The sequence below is a fragment of the Bolinopsis microptera genome, chromosome 2 (assembly GCF_026151205.1).
Source record: "Bolinopsis microptera isolate Bmic1 chromosome 2, MBARI_Bmic_1.0, whole genome shotgun sequence".
Taxonomy (NCBI): Eukaryota; Metazoa; Ctenophora; class Tentaculata; order Lobata; family Bolinopsidae; genus Bolinopsis; species Bolinopsis microptera.
Window position 1 is genome coordinate 9,926,267 of NC_087073.1, and position 17,396 is coordinate 9,943,662.

Below are 17,396 nucleotides of genomic sequence, written 5' to 3' on the forward strand. Positions count from 1 at the left end.
TTGTAGGTCGTTTGAAGGTCACACAGGATGAGAATCTTCTTGTTTCTTTTCAGTCAAAGATATGTTTTCATATTTAGACTGTATAGTACGTGCAAATACTAAATTGTCAGTAAATATTGATTGTTTTGTTTCTACATCCGATGTTATTACTAGCTAATTATTTAGTGATGTGTGTAAGTGTGTGCCGTCTTGCCAGGGAAAATTGTAATCATGAAAACATATCACAAAGTCATCTGTATGTGGTCGAGTCGCGTGTTTTTAACAGGTCAAAACGTTCAGATTAAAAACTTGTACATTCTCACATCAGTACATTCATCAGAACCCAGCATAAGGTGTTATATTATACAATATAACTTTTATACAACACGTAATATAAACGGTTATCTTATCTCCAAGAAAATTGCACCCGAAAATAAGTTGAGCACGTACTTCCTGGCGTTTTCTGAGACGACGAAGTATTTGTCTACAATCGCAATGTCCCTTTGCGGGGGGAGCTCGTTCTTTATCTCCTCTTTAAGCGGGTCCAGAGCGTCTTTACTCTCTGAGTACACCTGCCGACATGATGTCAAGATAGTACCAGCTAGGCCAGAGGTATAGGAAGGGTTCTAGAAGTACACCAGTACAAGTTAGACTAAGATTGCAGGGAGAGAGGGAGGGAGGGAGAAGATTAACACTTTGTCTAGATAGCCCACTTTACTTTAACTTCACCAGATACTATTCACATTGATAGTAGTAGAGAGTGCTAACTATTAGAGAGTGCTAACTAGCACTCTCCAGGTGTCACATTGTTCATTAGATCATACACTACAGACGATCTACCTTTATTATTAGATGTGTATATTATTGCAAACCTGAGAAAACTCCTTGTGGAAGTCGATGCTGCTGCGGAAGAAACCGTCCAAAAACTGCATGATGTAGGTTTTACGACTGAAAAATTATATGAAGATTAGCAGAATAGTCTTTACCATCTATGAATATTATTGACACGGAAGAAGATAGTTAAGTAAGTAGTGCAATCGAGTTATTTCTTGACGGATTAAAATTTCAAATAATCAATATTTTAACAAAACGTGAGATGAGGGATGGAATTTCGCACTGATTTTTTATTTACATAATAATTACCTGATATATTCTATTTTCAGTGAATGAATATGTATGTGTCAGTTCAAAATGTTTTAAAATAAAGTTCCTCTTAAAGCTAGACGCATTTCACTAATCGCTCAGGGACTATTTAAAATCAAATAAGGAGTTATGGGTGGTAAGATTATGTCAATTTAAACATTATAATCATACACATTAAGTTTTTAACATTGATAATTTGGTACTTATAAATTATTCATGAAAATCGATATTAAAGAACCTCAAAAAAGGTCGCAAGGTAAGTTGTGTTATAACATAACTTACCTTGCGACCTTTTTTGCGACCATCATAAATGATGACTAATTCTGCAGGGCAGATGGAACATGGATGTTGATCGCTGTTGATCGCTGTTGAATACCTTAGGCCTACAAGATATTACCCAGATTAGGACAGCTCACATTCAACCCGTGCTTATAACAGCTCATCATTATCGAGCATTAATGTTTTACATTGCTACATTCTCCATATTCTATTGCAGTTCATATATTTTTTATGGAAGTTTTAAAATTTAAATTAAATTCTCTTTTTGTATGTGGCATACGTGTTTCAGAAAAAAAGTAATATAATTACAAAGTCATAAGTGGGCCTTGTGTAACGACATTTGATAGATGATGCGAGACCTGAATCTTGATTGTATCGCATTATCGCTATGTTATTTGATTACATCCCGTGGCGAACACAGTCATTATCTTCAACTGAAAATGTTTGCACACCCTTACATACCTTTGTGAAATATTAAGGGATCTATAACACCCTATATCCTGCAACATGATTTAGGGTGGTAGCCTCGCAGACCTGCACCAGGGTGGTAGCCTCGCCCACCTGCACCAGGGTGGTAGCCTCGCCCACCTGCACCAAGGTGGTAGCCTCGCCCACCTGCACCAGGGTGGTAGCCTCGCCCACCTGCACCAGGGTGGTAGCCTCGCCCACCTGCACCAGGGTGGTAGCCTCGCCCACCTGCACCAAGGTGGTAGCCTCGCCCACCATGCATAACTGCTGTTTCACTTCTTTCAGTTTTATATTATAGAGGTATCACAAAAACTACTGATAATTTTGGGTGCTGAGTACTAAAAGAGTAGAGGCCATTACACTGATACCGTAATTTTATGACTAATTATTTTTCAATTTTGTAAGTATCAAGCTCCAATATAAAGTGCGAAGTTGATAGCTGAATGCCAGTGTGCACTGTCTATAGATATTGCGTAACTGTGTCCCGCAGAGACCACAGCAAGTAATTATCCCATTATCTACAACACACACTAACGTACATCACCACAAGGTATTAATTAAGGGTGACAAACCCGCCTACAATAAATAACTTTTATTTCATTTCTTCCAATCTACCTTGAAATTCACGAAGTTTCTTTTTGTCTGATCACCCACTTGCAAATTGGGTGAAAATTAGAAGGTTGCACAGTAATGAGGGTGGAAATTCGCAGGTGCAAAACTTATTGTCGTGGCATTGTGATCGGTTTTATGGTTATTACGTTGTGTTTGGAGTGTTTAGGATGGATACGATTTCATACGATAATACCTGATTATCAAATAATACTATTTCCTTCCTCCCTGTGACCACTGGCTTTCTAGTATTAGATAAACTTATGACTGTTTTGGATACTTTGAGGGGGTCAAGGCCGTTTCAATAGTATCCTAGAATTATACATTATCTATCATTTTGTTAACAAGCCCCAATATCAAGTACGTGTCCACTAGTCAAAAGCTTCTTTTGTCTACTGTCTCTGGATATTGTGTTAACATTGTGTTAAGAGAGGCAAACATTTTACCACATTAGATATTATGTCTGTGTAGACTGCAAAACTGCTAAGGTTTCTACAGACTCGTTGCCGGCACAGCTTCATACTCAGAGGATGCCACCACGTAATCAAATAAGGTAATTGATAATTAATTTTGTGATCCGCTTCACTAGCAATATAATAATATATAGGTGAGCTGACGTAACCTGTGCACGCGTGCCTGATGACTGAGTACTCTTAAATCCGGGTTGGAAGTAATTGATTAATCAGGGAATGAGGGAATTGGGCGCAGGAGATTGTTGGCATGATGTCACCACAATCCACACCTAAATACTAATGTCATTACGAGGAAACAGGCCAAATTACTGTTGTCATATTTGAAATGGTTGAATTTTTGGAGATATATTTGGTTTATGAAATAACATTTCGTCGATAACTATTTCAAAGATACGGAATATTCTAAAAGTTGAACATATGTTTTTGAAAGGGATAAAATACAGTTAGTACACGTGAAGTGAAATAATGTTGCTTGTTATTATTGAGGGAGTATAGTCCAACACACTTCTATGCTCAATAAACTTGATAAGTTCACGGTTATTACATTACTAAAAGCCACACAAAAAGCTTTTACTTGCGAACCTGAATCGTGTGTGCTCCAGATCTAACAGTTTCGTCTCTAAAAAGTAACGGGGGGGTGGGGGGGGTGGGGGTCGGGGGATCCCCCCCCCCCCCAAAGTAACCAACCTGTCCCAGAATGCGGGGAGATCTTCACAGAGTTCCGAGTTCACCTCCTCAAACACTATCTTGTTCTGCATGTAATTATCCTGAGCAAATCCCAGCTTCTCTGGCGATATCTTATCTCCTTTCTTCAGAGTATCTAGCGTACGTTTGGTGCGGGTGTGGTCGATTAGCTTCCTCTCCCGCTTCTGCATCTTTACCTGAGAATTATAAAACCCATGTTAGAAAAATAAATTGTAGAGCTTCGAATTGCCAACAAAAATTTCCGCTTGTTAGTAAGCTATATAATAAATGCAGTGCTGTCAGCTAAATACCCAGGGGAATATTCTACTTTACTCTTTTATGTGTCCTGTGTCTCAGTTGACATTAAAGTGCAGCGCAAAGCACAATCTACAGGGCACAGGAAGCCTCAAGACATGTCATGCAATTATAAAGATCCACATCAGTGCTGACAGTGCTCTCCGAAATTGTGATCGAAGATTTAAAAGAGTAAATACACTTGTCATTCTGCCAACTATTCTGAACTGACCTTCATTTGTGAGAAGACTTCTACGTAGTTGTTTACTGGTACTAGTAACGAGTCTACCATTTGCTCGTTCAGCTCCTTGTTCAGCTTGTCTACTCCCTGAACAGTTGTTAGATTATAGTAGAAGCAGAGGAGGGGTAGGATTTTTGGGGCGCGGGTAGTGAAATTGGAAAGGCTAGTGTAATTTCTACACAATAGCTATGAGTAAAGACTAAAGAGGCTTACAGGGTGAGGAGGGGCCGGGAAATGTAATATTATGTGAACGATCCCTAACATATCTGACTAACAGGGCATACAATTTATTACATAATGTAAACACACAACAGATCAATATGTAAAATGTAAAGATATTATATATTCCTAACCTGAAGTGCCTTAACAAGGTTCATGTTTCCCGGCCACGTGTACTCATGCATTTCCCTCACTGCATCTAACAAGGTCTGAGTTGAGCTCTCCATCGCTGCGAGCAAATCACGTACATTATTATCTGTTTCTTAAAGTTACCAGGTCAGAAGAAAATGGATTGAAATAAAATAGTTTAAATAGTATTGCATTTTTTGCGGTGATAATTTATTTAGTCGGGTGCCTAAAGTCCCCGACTAAATCTTTCAGCGCAGTGCTTAACTGTGTTCATTGAGAACACTGGGCTGTATAAAGGATGTTTACATTGTATAATACATATATATGTACCATATATCACCTTACATTATATTTAACACTGGATATTATTATAATAATATGCTGGGTTGCCGTTACCATTAAAATATTTACCGCATAAATCGTCCATATTATTATGGTACATATTATAAAGGAGCTATTCCTTCCCGGAATCAGTTCTAGTAATGTGTAACCACTTACCAACGTTCTGAGGACAGTTTACTTACTTTTTAAGGAAGCGATGTAGCCTTTAACCTCTCTGTGGAGTCGCATGCCGGCTGCCTGAAAACAGAAATTACCTGTTAAACTAATTAGACATTACAGCGGTTTGCAAAACATTAGGTCGATGTTTATTGCACCATGCATTAAAACAAATTGGGAGTTTCTGATGTACAGTACATGTCTAGAACTACCATGCTAGTTTTAAATAATACAAACATAGTTTGCTACTTCCACCGTACGCCACTTTGCCACAAAGTAGGCAGTCGGTTAATTACGTTACTTGCACACAGCTGGTTCAACGTTAATTGTAAATTAAATGTATTTATTAATTCTCTTCCAGCCCTGCCGAGGAAGCCTCTAATTTGACAATGTCGTCTGAAATGGCAAGGAAATTGCAATTTGGAGCTCATTGTTGTTATAGTATTATAGATAGCAAGGATTGTATCGACTGATATAGTACAATTTCTTGCAAGTGACTCTAGTGAGAAGGCACTTTGCAGTATGTTTTATATTTGTGCAACACAGCAAAGTAATTTTAACTCGATTAAATACTGGATCATTAAGCAGACTAGTGAACAAGAGGTTCCGTTAGGTTATATTTATAGTGCAGTGAGACCGTGTTTTTACAATGATGATATCCTGACCTATACAGTGCTATGAAAGCTTATAAGGCTGTGTAAATAACTCAATAAATAGGTTTGATCCGTACATTCAAGGGTAATTTTCATACCTAGGATACAGATACGACAGTCTTATATCTTTAATACGATTTTGACAAACATAGAGTAGCCATGATATGTTCTGATTAATGACAAATGTATATCATACCCTTTTGGTCAAGTGGCTCTAAAATTAGAATTTGCGACCAAATCTCTCTGTTCATAACGCATATAATCACCCACATACACTTTCCACGCAAAAACATATGGTTTCATTTCTCAATGACCCCGCCTCGAGAATTTGTAACTTGAATTGAAATATATCTTAATATGATCTGTGTTTTAACTCGACCTACAATGAAGTTGTAGCGCAATATAATAAATCTTAAAAGTTAAAAACAGTCTCTTCAATATTAAATATTAAATTTACCACTTTCGGCTAAAAAAGGAAAAGTTCTAAAATTAAGGCAAGGATGTAAATTATTCAAATATTATTTAAAATTGATCTAACCTGCTGTCTGTTGAAGTTGGCGGTGATCACCTGCCACTTGTCATCCTTTGCCACCACAGACTCGGATGAACGTCCCATCTTTTGCTTGAGACGTTCATTTGTCCGACCTACTAACCTCCCTGTACTAGCCTTAATACGATCCAGCTTTGTGCCTTCCATTCCTACGTGTCAACTCTCAAACCATCAGCACATAAAGCTAGCGATAGTTAGTAGTTAAAGGTAATTAAACACAGATAATACTTAACTGTTACTTAACTGTTACTTAACTGTTACTTAACTGTTACTTAACTGTTACTTAACTGTTACTTAACTGTTATTTAACTGTTACTTACCTGTTAATAATATTTTACATTATATTGGTTTGTAACGTTTAGTTTTTGTCAAACAAACTGAATAGAACGTCAGAACTGTCATACATGGTACATGCAATTATATTCTGAAAAATATTCTGAAAAATAAAAAAGATAAGCAATCAGCAGCATGTATTTACTCTCACAGTTACCAAAAAAAGACAAGGTAAACTGGCCTTAGTTCTATGTTGAGGCTGCTGATGCCAAAAATGTGGCAGGAAAGTGAACATATAATAGTTTAAAATCGAAAGTCACTTTAACTGAATTATATAGCATTAACAATCCGGTATGATATTAAGAAGTTTTTAAATGACCTAAGATTTGAATAATACGGGGTAATAATCATCCCCTGCCAACCACTGCACTGTCATAGTGGTCATAGTGGTCATCATGTTGTACAATATTCATGTTCAATTTCCATGAGATAAATAAAGTGATAAGTTTTAAAAGAAAAGGCTTGCTAATAATAAATATATCTCAGCTCTACAATCATAACTATGAGGGAGTCAGTTAATGTGATACCTATTCCCTGATAAAATTAGTTACATCTTAGGTGTGTTAGCTACATCAAAACCTAGTGAGGTGCACAATCTTATTACTATGGATCATAAACTAGATCTCTACATACAGACTTAAACTATTATATATATTAGGCAAAACTTCATTGGCTGATCTTATTCCTCTGAATAATAAAGAGCTTTTCGACTGCTTTTATCCTTGCAGCTCTCAAAAAAACATCAGCCATCTTGGTTGTACAGATTCTGGCCGAATTGACTGTAACAGAGCTCCAGATCCTTCAAACTACTGATCACTTCCTACAACACACAGTGTGGATCCATTATGACTTTTGGCCAAAAATTATCTTTTTTCAATGTCTATAATTTTGGTTTTACATGAGAGTAATAACAACGACAAAAAACCAGTTAAAAAAGAAGAAAAGCTGTCGAAATGCAAATGGTCACGTGTTGCAACAAGATGGCCACAAGAGATCGGTATGTTGAATACATTAAGCAGAGGATAGTAATCCTGCAAGGTACGGTGCTGTAATAACTGCTTGAGGTGTGGGGAAGAACAATGACCATTAAAGAGCTACACAAATAATTGATTGTTTGATACTATTATGTTTATTTTAATGAGGCAAGGAAACTTGAGGCTCACAAGCCTCATGTGAATTTCACATGCAAGATTGCTAAGAAAGAGCTGAAAATGTAAGCTAATTCATAGGGTTTTTGCAATATCATTTGCAAACAGTTGGCCTTTAAAGATTGCATTCTTTGAACCCAGGCATACTTTTTGAAAAGATATTAGGAGTTATCTTTAAATATTTTAGAAGGTATTTTCAGCAGTTAATCAGTGATATCATGTGCACGATGGAGGATGCTCGGACATGTCCTTCGCAGTGATAACAACTCACCTGCACAGCTTGCATTACACTTTGCAGTAGAGAGTCAGAGTACTAAAAAGGGTAGAGTAGGCAGACACCAGTCGAACTTGCTTAGGACTATTAAATTTGATTTAGGTAGTAGGAACATTCCATTTGTAAATACAGACGATTTGTACAATTTAAGACTTTTAGCCTCTGATAGAGCGGGATGGAAGAAGTTGTTATAGCTTGTGTATCAGTATTTCTTTTTTTTCTGGCTACTTATCAGATCTTTAAGATGTTCATTTAAATGTTCTATTTTTGATTTGAATAAAGTTATATAATATATAATAAAATCAGTGATATCTTCACTCAATCAATGCCCTGATTGGCTGGAGACTGCTTGTAGGACAGCAACCGAAGCGCTATAACGGGAAATTCTTCGGTTTTTTAAGGAAAGTCATTATCAGTATTTAATCAAAATGATCAGATCGTCATCCACCAACATGCTCGTTACCGCCTAATGAGGCTCATTGTTGCTCGATAAATAGCTCCTGATGACATTACTAATTGGGTGATACCGAGATCACGTATCTGCAATATCTTAAAAGGGTCATAACTTGGTTAAATTGCAAACAACCAACTTGAAATTTTGGGAAAGCACTTCAATTATCAAACCAAATATGTCTACAAACTTTGAAGTTCCTAGCTGGAAGCGTTTTCACTTTATGGTGACAATAGCAAAAAGAGGGATTGGCGTGCCACACCCACTGTAATTAATTAGATTTGACGAAACTTTCAGGAAATCTAAGTTTGACCCATATCTATAATATCTGGAATTTCTGTGCAATTCTAAGAAGAATTACGTGAGTTATTAAAGGGTTGCGCGTGGGCAGATACTTCTGGGCCACACTGTATATTGTTTGTGCTTTAAATGCCATCAATGAAATTGAAAGAATATTCTAGGCAGTATGTGAGCTATCTTTTTCAATAAAGTATTTGCTTCTCTATATAGAATAATTGATTGCCTCAGTTCTTTTTGCACTCTTGCAGCTATTGAAATGTCCATTTTAATTGTGGCATCCGGTCAGAGACACCTATTATACCTTAAGAACGACAAATTTAGTCTACCATTGTTAGGTGCATCTACCTTATTTAGTCACGTTATATGTTAATGATCTGGCCCGGCGCGCGCTACTTCGTAGCACTTGCCATTGGGCCATTTCGAGAAGAAAGCGGCGCGCTACTTTGAAGAAATTTAGACGAGTAACATCCGTCAAAAATTGTTGAAAACTAAAAATTTGCAAAATTTGTGACTAAAATTATGGTAACCAAAATTATTTTGAACCATATTTATTGGCCTTGTCGGATGTTACTCGTCTAAATTTCTTTGAAGTAGCGCGCGCCGCTTTTCTTCCGGGCCAGATCATTAACAATGGTCAATTATTGGCCTTAAGGTATACTTAAATAATTATGCAATGATTTTGGTTGCCCCATAGTGTAATATGTATGATAAGCGCTGTAAATTAAGTATTATCGATATCAATACACTACAAACAACCAAGTATTATATATGTACATAGATAATGATTGTAAACATTGCATAAATTATGTCACTTTTACCTTAAAATTAAATATTTATCGCTGCTCATGAACAATTAATTAACTTTATGCTTTAACGGATGGTACTTGGATGATACGAATTTTTTGCTATAGCTGCCATACAAAAACATGAATTGCACCCGTCGTTACGTTGTCAGTTGTGGTGGACGCTAGATTTCCTTTCACTACAAGCTCTAATCATACTAGATGTTTTAAATCATACTAGATGTTTTAAATCTGCTAGTTTTAAGTGCAAGAATGGCCTATGGATGTGCCCAGATTGTGCACTTATCACAGAGGATAGGTACTGCCCCTTTGACAATCAAAAAGATCTCGAAAAGTCGGACAGGCCCTACAATGAGGGTGCAGAAGACACCCTCATCCAAAAATTTTGTCATACCCTCGAGAGCTGTAAACGTTATTCCAAACGTGAATTCACAGAAGTAGCTACAAAAATCAGCAGTGGTGATGGGTCCTTCCTCTCAGCACTGTTCCTCAACATTGATGGCAATGCCAGTAATTTCGATACATTCCAAGTTGAACTCAAACGGTTATCTCATCCATTTGATGTTCTTGGACTTGCTGAAACCAACGTTGGTAGTAGCTTACAAGAATTATACCAGATCCCATCTTACACCAGTTTTTATCAAAATACCCTCCCAGATAAGAAAAAGGGCACTGGGGTTGCGCTTTATGTCTCAGACAACCTTAACACTGTTGTCCTAGAAAAGTTATCCTACTGTACTGTAAACATTGAATGCCTATTCGCCGAAATCACTGATAGCACTGGTGTTGGGGTTGTCTACGGAGTTGTATACCGTCCCCCTAGTGGCTGCCTTGAGGCTTTTTGTGAAACTTTACAAACCATTGCTAAGCAGATATCCGGCAAGCCCTTTCGTTTGCTTGGTGACTTTAACTCAGACCTCTTCAAAGTTTCGTCACACAACCAGTTATTTGAAGACACTATAATTAGTAATGGTTTGTATCCATCCATCTCAATTGCTACCCACTTCCGGCCTAACTGTAAAAACTCGTGTATAGATAACATCCTAGTTAGTGATATTGATAATGTTTTGCTCTCTGGTGTACTTCAGGATAGATTAAGTGAACACACGTTCATATTCTCCTTCACCTCAACCCCGGCCCCAAGAAATAAGAACAATGAAAAACATGTCCGCTACTACGACTACTCAAGTGCCAAGCTTAAAAATTTTGTTTCTGACCTTGAGGTGAAGGTGAATCAGCTGTCCCAATCTTCAGATTTTTGCGAATTTGTCGATTGCTTCACATCCACCCTTGACAAGCACTGTAAATTAGAAGTACCGAAAACGACCAAAAGAACACCAAAGCTTAATCCTTGGATTACAGATGGAATCATCCTCTCAATCGACAGAAAACATGAGCTTTGTAAAGAATGGTCAGATACAGTAACAAATAAAGATCCATCTGGCAATGTCCTTCTTTATAAGATATTTAGTGACTATCGTAGGATGCTTAAGGGTATCATAAAGGCAGCCAAACGCTCCTATTACTGTAACGAAATCTATAAAAACATTGAAAGCAGTAAGAAAACTTGGCAGATAATAAATGAGCTTAGGGGCAAAAGAAAGAAAACAACCAAACCACCTTTTATCATCAATAATGAAAGAATCTTGAACCGGAGAGCAATTGCCAATGGTTTTAATTCCTGGTTCGTATCAATTGCTCCCAAGCTCAATGAAACTATCACAACTGACTTGTCTTCTGGTATTCCAATTCTCCCCATGAAAACATTCCATGACTTCCTTAGCCCTAGTAACTCTCGATCTATTATGTTAGAGGACAGCACTCCTGAGGAGGTTCTAAGAATAATCAAAGAATTCGAGAATGGAAAGGCCAGTGATATTCCCATAACCGTTATTAAAACTTCGTCCCACGTTATTGCACCAATTATCAGCAGATACTTAAACAAACTTATGTCAAATGGTATATTCCCTGATATACTTAAGACTGGCAGAATCACACCCGTATTCAAAAAAGGTAATCCAGAAGAAATAGAAAACTACCGTCCTATATCCACCTTGTCCATATTTGGCAAAATATTTGAGAAAATCATATATTCTAGGATTTATTCGTTTGTCAGCTCTCAGGGAATAATATCTAAGACTCAGTTTGGTTTCAGGCAATCGCACTCAACCTCCCATGCAGTAAACTACTCTGTTGACCTCATATCTAAGCACATCAAATTGAAGCACCATGTGTTAGGCATATTCATCGACCTCAGCAAAGCTTTCGATACTATAGATCACTCAACATTACTTACCAAACTAGAAAGGTATGGCATCCGTGGCGTGGCAAACGATCTGATCAAGAGCTACCTAACTAATCGATTCCAGTACACTGATGTTGTAGGAGAAAAGTCCGACCTACTTCCAATAAAATTTGGGGTTCCCCAGGGGTCAATTCTCGGACCCCTTTTATTCCTACTTTACATAAATGATATCTCTAATAGCTCTAGCTTGGGATCGTTTGTCACCTTTGCGGATGACACCAACATATTTGTTGTTGGTAAAACTGCACAAGAAGCATATGAACGCAGCAACGCCCTACTTTCAAACCTTCAAACATACATGCGGGCTAACAAGCTTCACATAAACATGTCAAAATGCTGCTACATTCACTTTAGACCTAAGTCACGTACTGAAGCAAACGTTGAAGAAGAATTCATAATGAATATAGACAACTACCCCATCAAAAGAGTAACGTCAGCTAGATTTTTAGGAGTCGTCATTGACGAAAATCTAACATGGGAAGAACATATAATAGCCCTAAAACGAAAGCTTAACCATGCCACCTCAACTCTGTGTCGTCTACGCTGCTCCCTCCCAGAATTTCTCCACAGACAGTTATACTACACTCTTTTTGAATCCCATCTGTCGTACTGCATATCAGCATGGGGTGGGGCAGCTAAAAATCGTGTAAGCTCAATATTCACTGCACAGAAGTACTGTCTGAGGGTCTTGTTTGGTGATAGAGCAGCCTACCTGGATAAATTCAAAACGTGTGTTCGAACCAGACCATTTACTGACCAGAAACTTGATAGTAAATTTTATAAAAAGGAGCACACTAAACCTCTGTTTAAAAACAACGAGATACTCACTGTACAAAATCTTTATACTTACCATAGCTACATAGAATTATTCAAGATCATGAAGTTTTCTACTCCTATGTCTATGTACGAAGAGTATTCTCGTTCTTCCAGGAAACCAATGCTTATTATCAATAAACCGGATCCCCCAGACAACCATAACACGAGGTCAACGAAAATATGGAATATAATAACCCCTAACCTTAAAATCTTTGATTGTTCTGTTAGTATTTCTTGCCTGAAATCCAAACTGAAATCTTCACTACTTTCCAACCAGCATTGTCATGCCGTGTATGACTGGACAAATAAAGACTTTGATATATGTAACCTTAAATTTTCGTAGGCTCCTGCAGGGATTCCACCTGACCTCCAAAATTTCATGACCAAATCGACTTACTCTGCCAGCGTATTCCTCTGTCAAGTTAAATGTGATGTGTGAGTGAGTAAGTGTAGTGTAAAGATATCCTATTTTTGTATCCAATTTGAATTCTAATAAAGACCCTAAGCATTATGATCAAATTTTTAGTACAATAGTTATATCAGGGTTGACATCTATGATTAATATTATAACCCAATATTCATTTCTTTTTCTCCCTTAAATTTAAACCCCTCTTAGACATTAAGCCATGATTTAGTATTGAACACCCAAAATACTTACCGTCCTTAATAATCGTAAAGACCATTTGTTACAAAATAGCTGCTAGAATAATGCATGCCAAATATTCCCTCTTACACCCACAAATTATAATGCCTTCCTATCAACGCCTCTAATTTGGTCACTAATCAACCAGACTAGCGTTATGGTGTGTACAAAAGCTACCAGCCAGTACATTCCTTGCCCCGCTAGTTGATTGTCAAAAAATCATACAGCTCAGAACAAACGGCCATTTACCACTAAGAGCATTATATGTTTTCATTTGTTTAAATTTTATGCTGTAAAATGTGCTAAAACTTTGATTATTTGTTTAATTGATTATTTGTTTAATTGAATCTTGTATCATGTCGTGACCCCCACGGTCGTTTCACTATGGCATGGTGTAGAGTTTCTACGATACAGGGGGAGCCGTTCACCTAATTTCATGTGCTTTCGCAACACTGCAGTTACCTGGGGACCCCAGGCTATTATGTTCATTAACATAGAGATTAGGCGGAATGACAGGCTGAGCGCGGCCCAGTAAGTATTGTTAAATTTAAAATTAATAAAATGACCCTAAGAAACAAAAATGGTGACAGATTAAATTGTGAAACTAAATTTATGTTTAATGCGTGCCGCGCTTGTTATGTCATACGTTGTATGACCCGCCGCTCCCCCGCGACCGTGGGGGTCCGGTCATCACGTGATACAATGCCGCGCATATTCGAAACAATTGACACCGTGTAATTATATGCTACCTACCATTTAAACGTTAAGTTAAAATCGAGCGTTATATGTTTCGTATCTTTGTCAAAATACCTTGCCTACAATTTAAAAGGCTTACTGTTTCATTTTGAAAATATGTCAGACTAAATGTTGGTGTATTACATTTTTAGATTTAAGTCGATGTTTGAAAATTTCCATAACCCTCTAATGATATGGCATAGTCCCATTATTTATACCGATGACCCTTATTTTTTACAACATGTTATATTATCCATGTTTTACTTACACAAAATTTGGATGCTTTAGTATCCTGTTATCAAAAACAGTTGAGTAATGCCTTTCCAATGTCACCACACTTATTTGCTTCATATGTGATTGGCATTTTAAATTTAAACGATTTTGTATATTGTTGATGTTATATTGCTTAGTTTCCACCTATTGCTTAGGTTCCACCTTATTGGTTGTTAATGTGTTAAATCCATACTTCGAATACTGAAAGAGTTTTTGAGATACCAATATAATTGTATGGAATTTGATTTGATTAGATCCTACCTGTAAGTGGTACCATAGTAATGTAGCTTTATTGTGAGTGACGTTTTTTAGGCTGAAATTGTAACAGAGAAAACTAGGATTGAAAAATATTAAGATACAATATTATGAGCACGTTCGAAAAGAAATGTTTTCAGATACACTTTAAGTCCAATGTTGTACAATTCTTAATCTCAAATGGAAAAGAATATTCAAACAATATACACATAATATAGCAATGGCCAATTGGCTGACTATAAGGTCATGGCCTGAACAAACAATTTTTTTAAATAGTCAAGTGATGCTAAAGCAGAGCACAAATGTGTAATAAGTTAATAGATAAAAATACTGATTCAATGATTAAAATTGTAACTGAAGATCAAATGCAAATCATCGTACAATCTCTTGTTATTAGTTCCCTTGACTACTGCAATGCACTTTACTATGGTACTAATCATTCTGTTTTGAAACAGCTACAATCTCTGCACAACAGAGCATGTCGCTTAGTTAAAGGTCTAAAGAGGAGAGAAGAAGTTGAGCCCTACATAAAAGAACTTCATTGGCTCAAGGTACAAGAACGTATTGAATTTAAAATACTCCTGCTAACTTTCAAACTGCTCCATGGACTAGCACCTTCATACCTGTCAAACCTTGTCAAGTACAATCCCAGTGGTGGCAGAGATGTGTCTCTTCATTGCCCTATAAACAGCCCACCAAGAGCCTTCTCTTCATCTGCTCCAAGATTATGGAACAACCTTCCTCAAGAAATTAGGAAATGTGTAAACATCAATGACTTTAAGGGAAAACTAAAAGCTCATCTGTTTAGAAAGTCCTTTGATATGTACTGAGTAAATAATACATTATCAGAAGATTTTTAAAATCTTCATCCTATAGCAGGTCAATTTTACGCTTTAAATTAAATTATTTTAGGCTACTAATTTTTCAGGATTTTCGGGCAACATTCGAGATATTATTCTTTTCCGTGTTTCACTGTGTCTGCCAACAAAATTGTAGTGTAGGTCAGAAAAGGAGGCTCTATCCCGGGACACCAACATTTTTTGGGTTGGCACCCAGGAGAAAGCTGCCTTATTCTTTGTATTTTGTCTCAAGTATTTTAGCATCTTCTACCACTCTGTTTATTTCACCGTCTCTAGACTTGTATGTTGCCCAGATAATTTGACATGACTGTATTGGATTTTCTGTAACATCAGTTACTGTTCTGCAGTAAGCTTTTTTAATAATTTTGTATTGTATATTGAAGTATTCAGATTGTTTGTATATTTGGAGTCTATAGAATTTCTATAGAATTTTTATAGAATTTTTAATATTTTAGGGAATTTCATTCTTATTATCCTGATTTTTACATTTGATAGGCTGATGAGTTTCATACTGTGATTTCTTGCAGTCATCATCCTTTCCTCAAGTCCTCTGTTAGAAAACCTGCTAAGCCTGCTTGTTAGGTGCATCTGCCTTATCTAGTGACGATTTTATTTACAGTTTTTAACGTCTGTTTTCTGAACAGTTTCTTGTTTCACCTAAGGCAAAGATGCACACTCTCGTTAACTTAAGTATCATTTACAGCTGAGCATAAGGGTTGAATTTAAATTATTTAACCTTTTGGTGCTGTATAAAAATAACATTAATTTATTATAAAGGGTCTCAATAAGAGGTCTCGACTGCCTAGGCGTCAAACCTTGGCAGTCGGTAGTTTTCCTCTGGCCCGGGATCAGCTGACCCTAGGGACCAGAGGGTAAAGGTGTAGAGACTATGTGTATCTACAAATCTTTCGAGGTTGTTTTTACAAGAGACAGGGCTTGCTACGCAAGGGAAGAAAACCGGGAGAAACAATCACAAATTATACAAATAAATATTATAAAACCTAGCAAAAAGAAATTCAAACAATCCTACACTACTACAAATGTTTATTACATACTACAATGTAATACACGATAAATAAATGCTGTATAATCAAGAAACAGGGCTTGCAGGGCAAGGGACAATTTATTATTATTATTATTAACCGTATTCTAATGGCATTCGGGTAGAGCAATTAAGGGCAAATAACTCTAGTAAGCATGGCATTTAATTCTATTACGTACCTGATGGCATTTGGCAGTCATTTATTGTGAAATTTGTATTTCTGTTAATTACATTTATGATTTATGTTTCTTTCATGGATGTGTGTAACATTGCCTATTGCCACCCCCTCCCCCTTGCCGAAAAATCGTCCCCCTGATGGTGCCCCCTCCCCTCTTAAAGTAGAAACGTAATATTGGACAAATTAGGTGATTTAAGTGGATACGCCGGTAAAATCTCTAAAAAAGTGTGTTTCTAGATCAAAACGCACAGTTTTGCTAGCAGGGTCGGCATAGCCCTTTTTCACACCACTGCTAATGCTACTGATTACCCCATGGGGAACTCCAACCCACATTTTTTCTGCTCATGAACACATCATTTTCCATTTTGGATCCTGTCACTATCCATGATTGCAGCTCTACTCTCAAAACACATTTTTTGTTCCTCTAAAAAGATTTGTTTCTCAGCTCTTTTACTTTTGATTGCAAATCAACTGGGCCCAAACAAAACATTTAGAAGATCATGCTCACACACAAACGAAAGGGACTTTTTCACTTCTGATCATTACTGATCAAGCAGTTGATTGAAATGATAATATGAATGATCATATTAATATTCTATTAAGATTGCATTTGGTTGACAGTTATTTTCAATTTGAAATATTCAGTGTGATAGATACTGACTGACCTAATGATTTAAGGTATTCAGTATTCTAGTGTTTTTGTCACAGCTGTGCACATTGCACAAGAATCAGTTTCAAATCACTGATCTATTAAAGCTGTA

The 17,396-nt window shown here is 36.9% G+C and overlaps 1 protein-coding gene across 6 annotated transcripts in view; it reads right to left on the bottom strand.

The window, feature by feature from the left end:
• LOC134811813 (amphiphysin-like) overlaps positions 1–17,396 on the bottom strand; it is a 73,709-nt gene that overhangs the window by 8,832 nt on the left and 47,481 nt on the right. For all 6 annotated transcript variants that reach the window (XM_063818901.1, XM_063818900.1, XM_063818898.1 and 3 more), the window contains 7 exons: positions 6,208–6,403; positions 5,043–5,097; positions 4,524–4,618; positions 4,162–4,257; positions 3,639–3,832; positions 852–927; positions 430–551 (listed from right to left, as the gene is read on the bottom strand). In XM_063818901.1, the coding sequence (XP_063674971.1) occupies positions 430–551; positions 852–927; positions 3,639–3,832; positions 4,162–4,257; positions 4,524–4,618; positions 5,043–5,097; positions 6,208–6,366 (797 nt within the window). In that variant the 5' untranslated portion in view covers positions 6,367–6,403. Of the gene's footprint in view, positions 1–429; positions 552–851; positions 928–3,638; positions 3,833–4,161; positions 4,258–4,523; positions 4,619–5,042; positions 5,098–6,207; positions 6,404–17,396 lie in introns of those variants that run through there.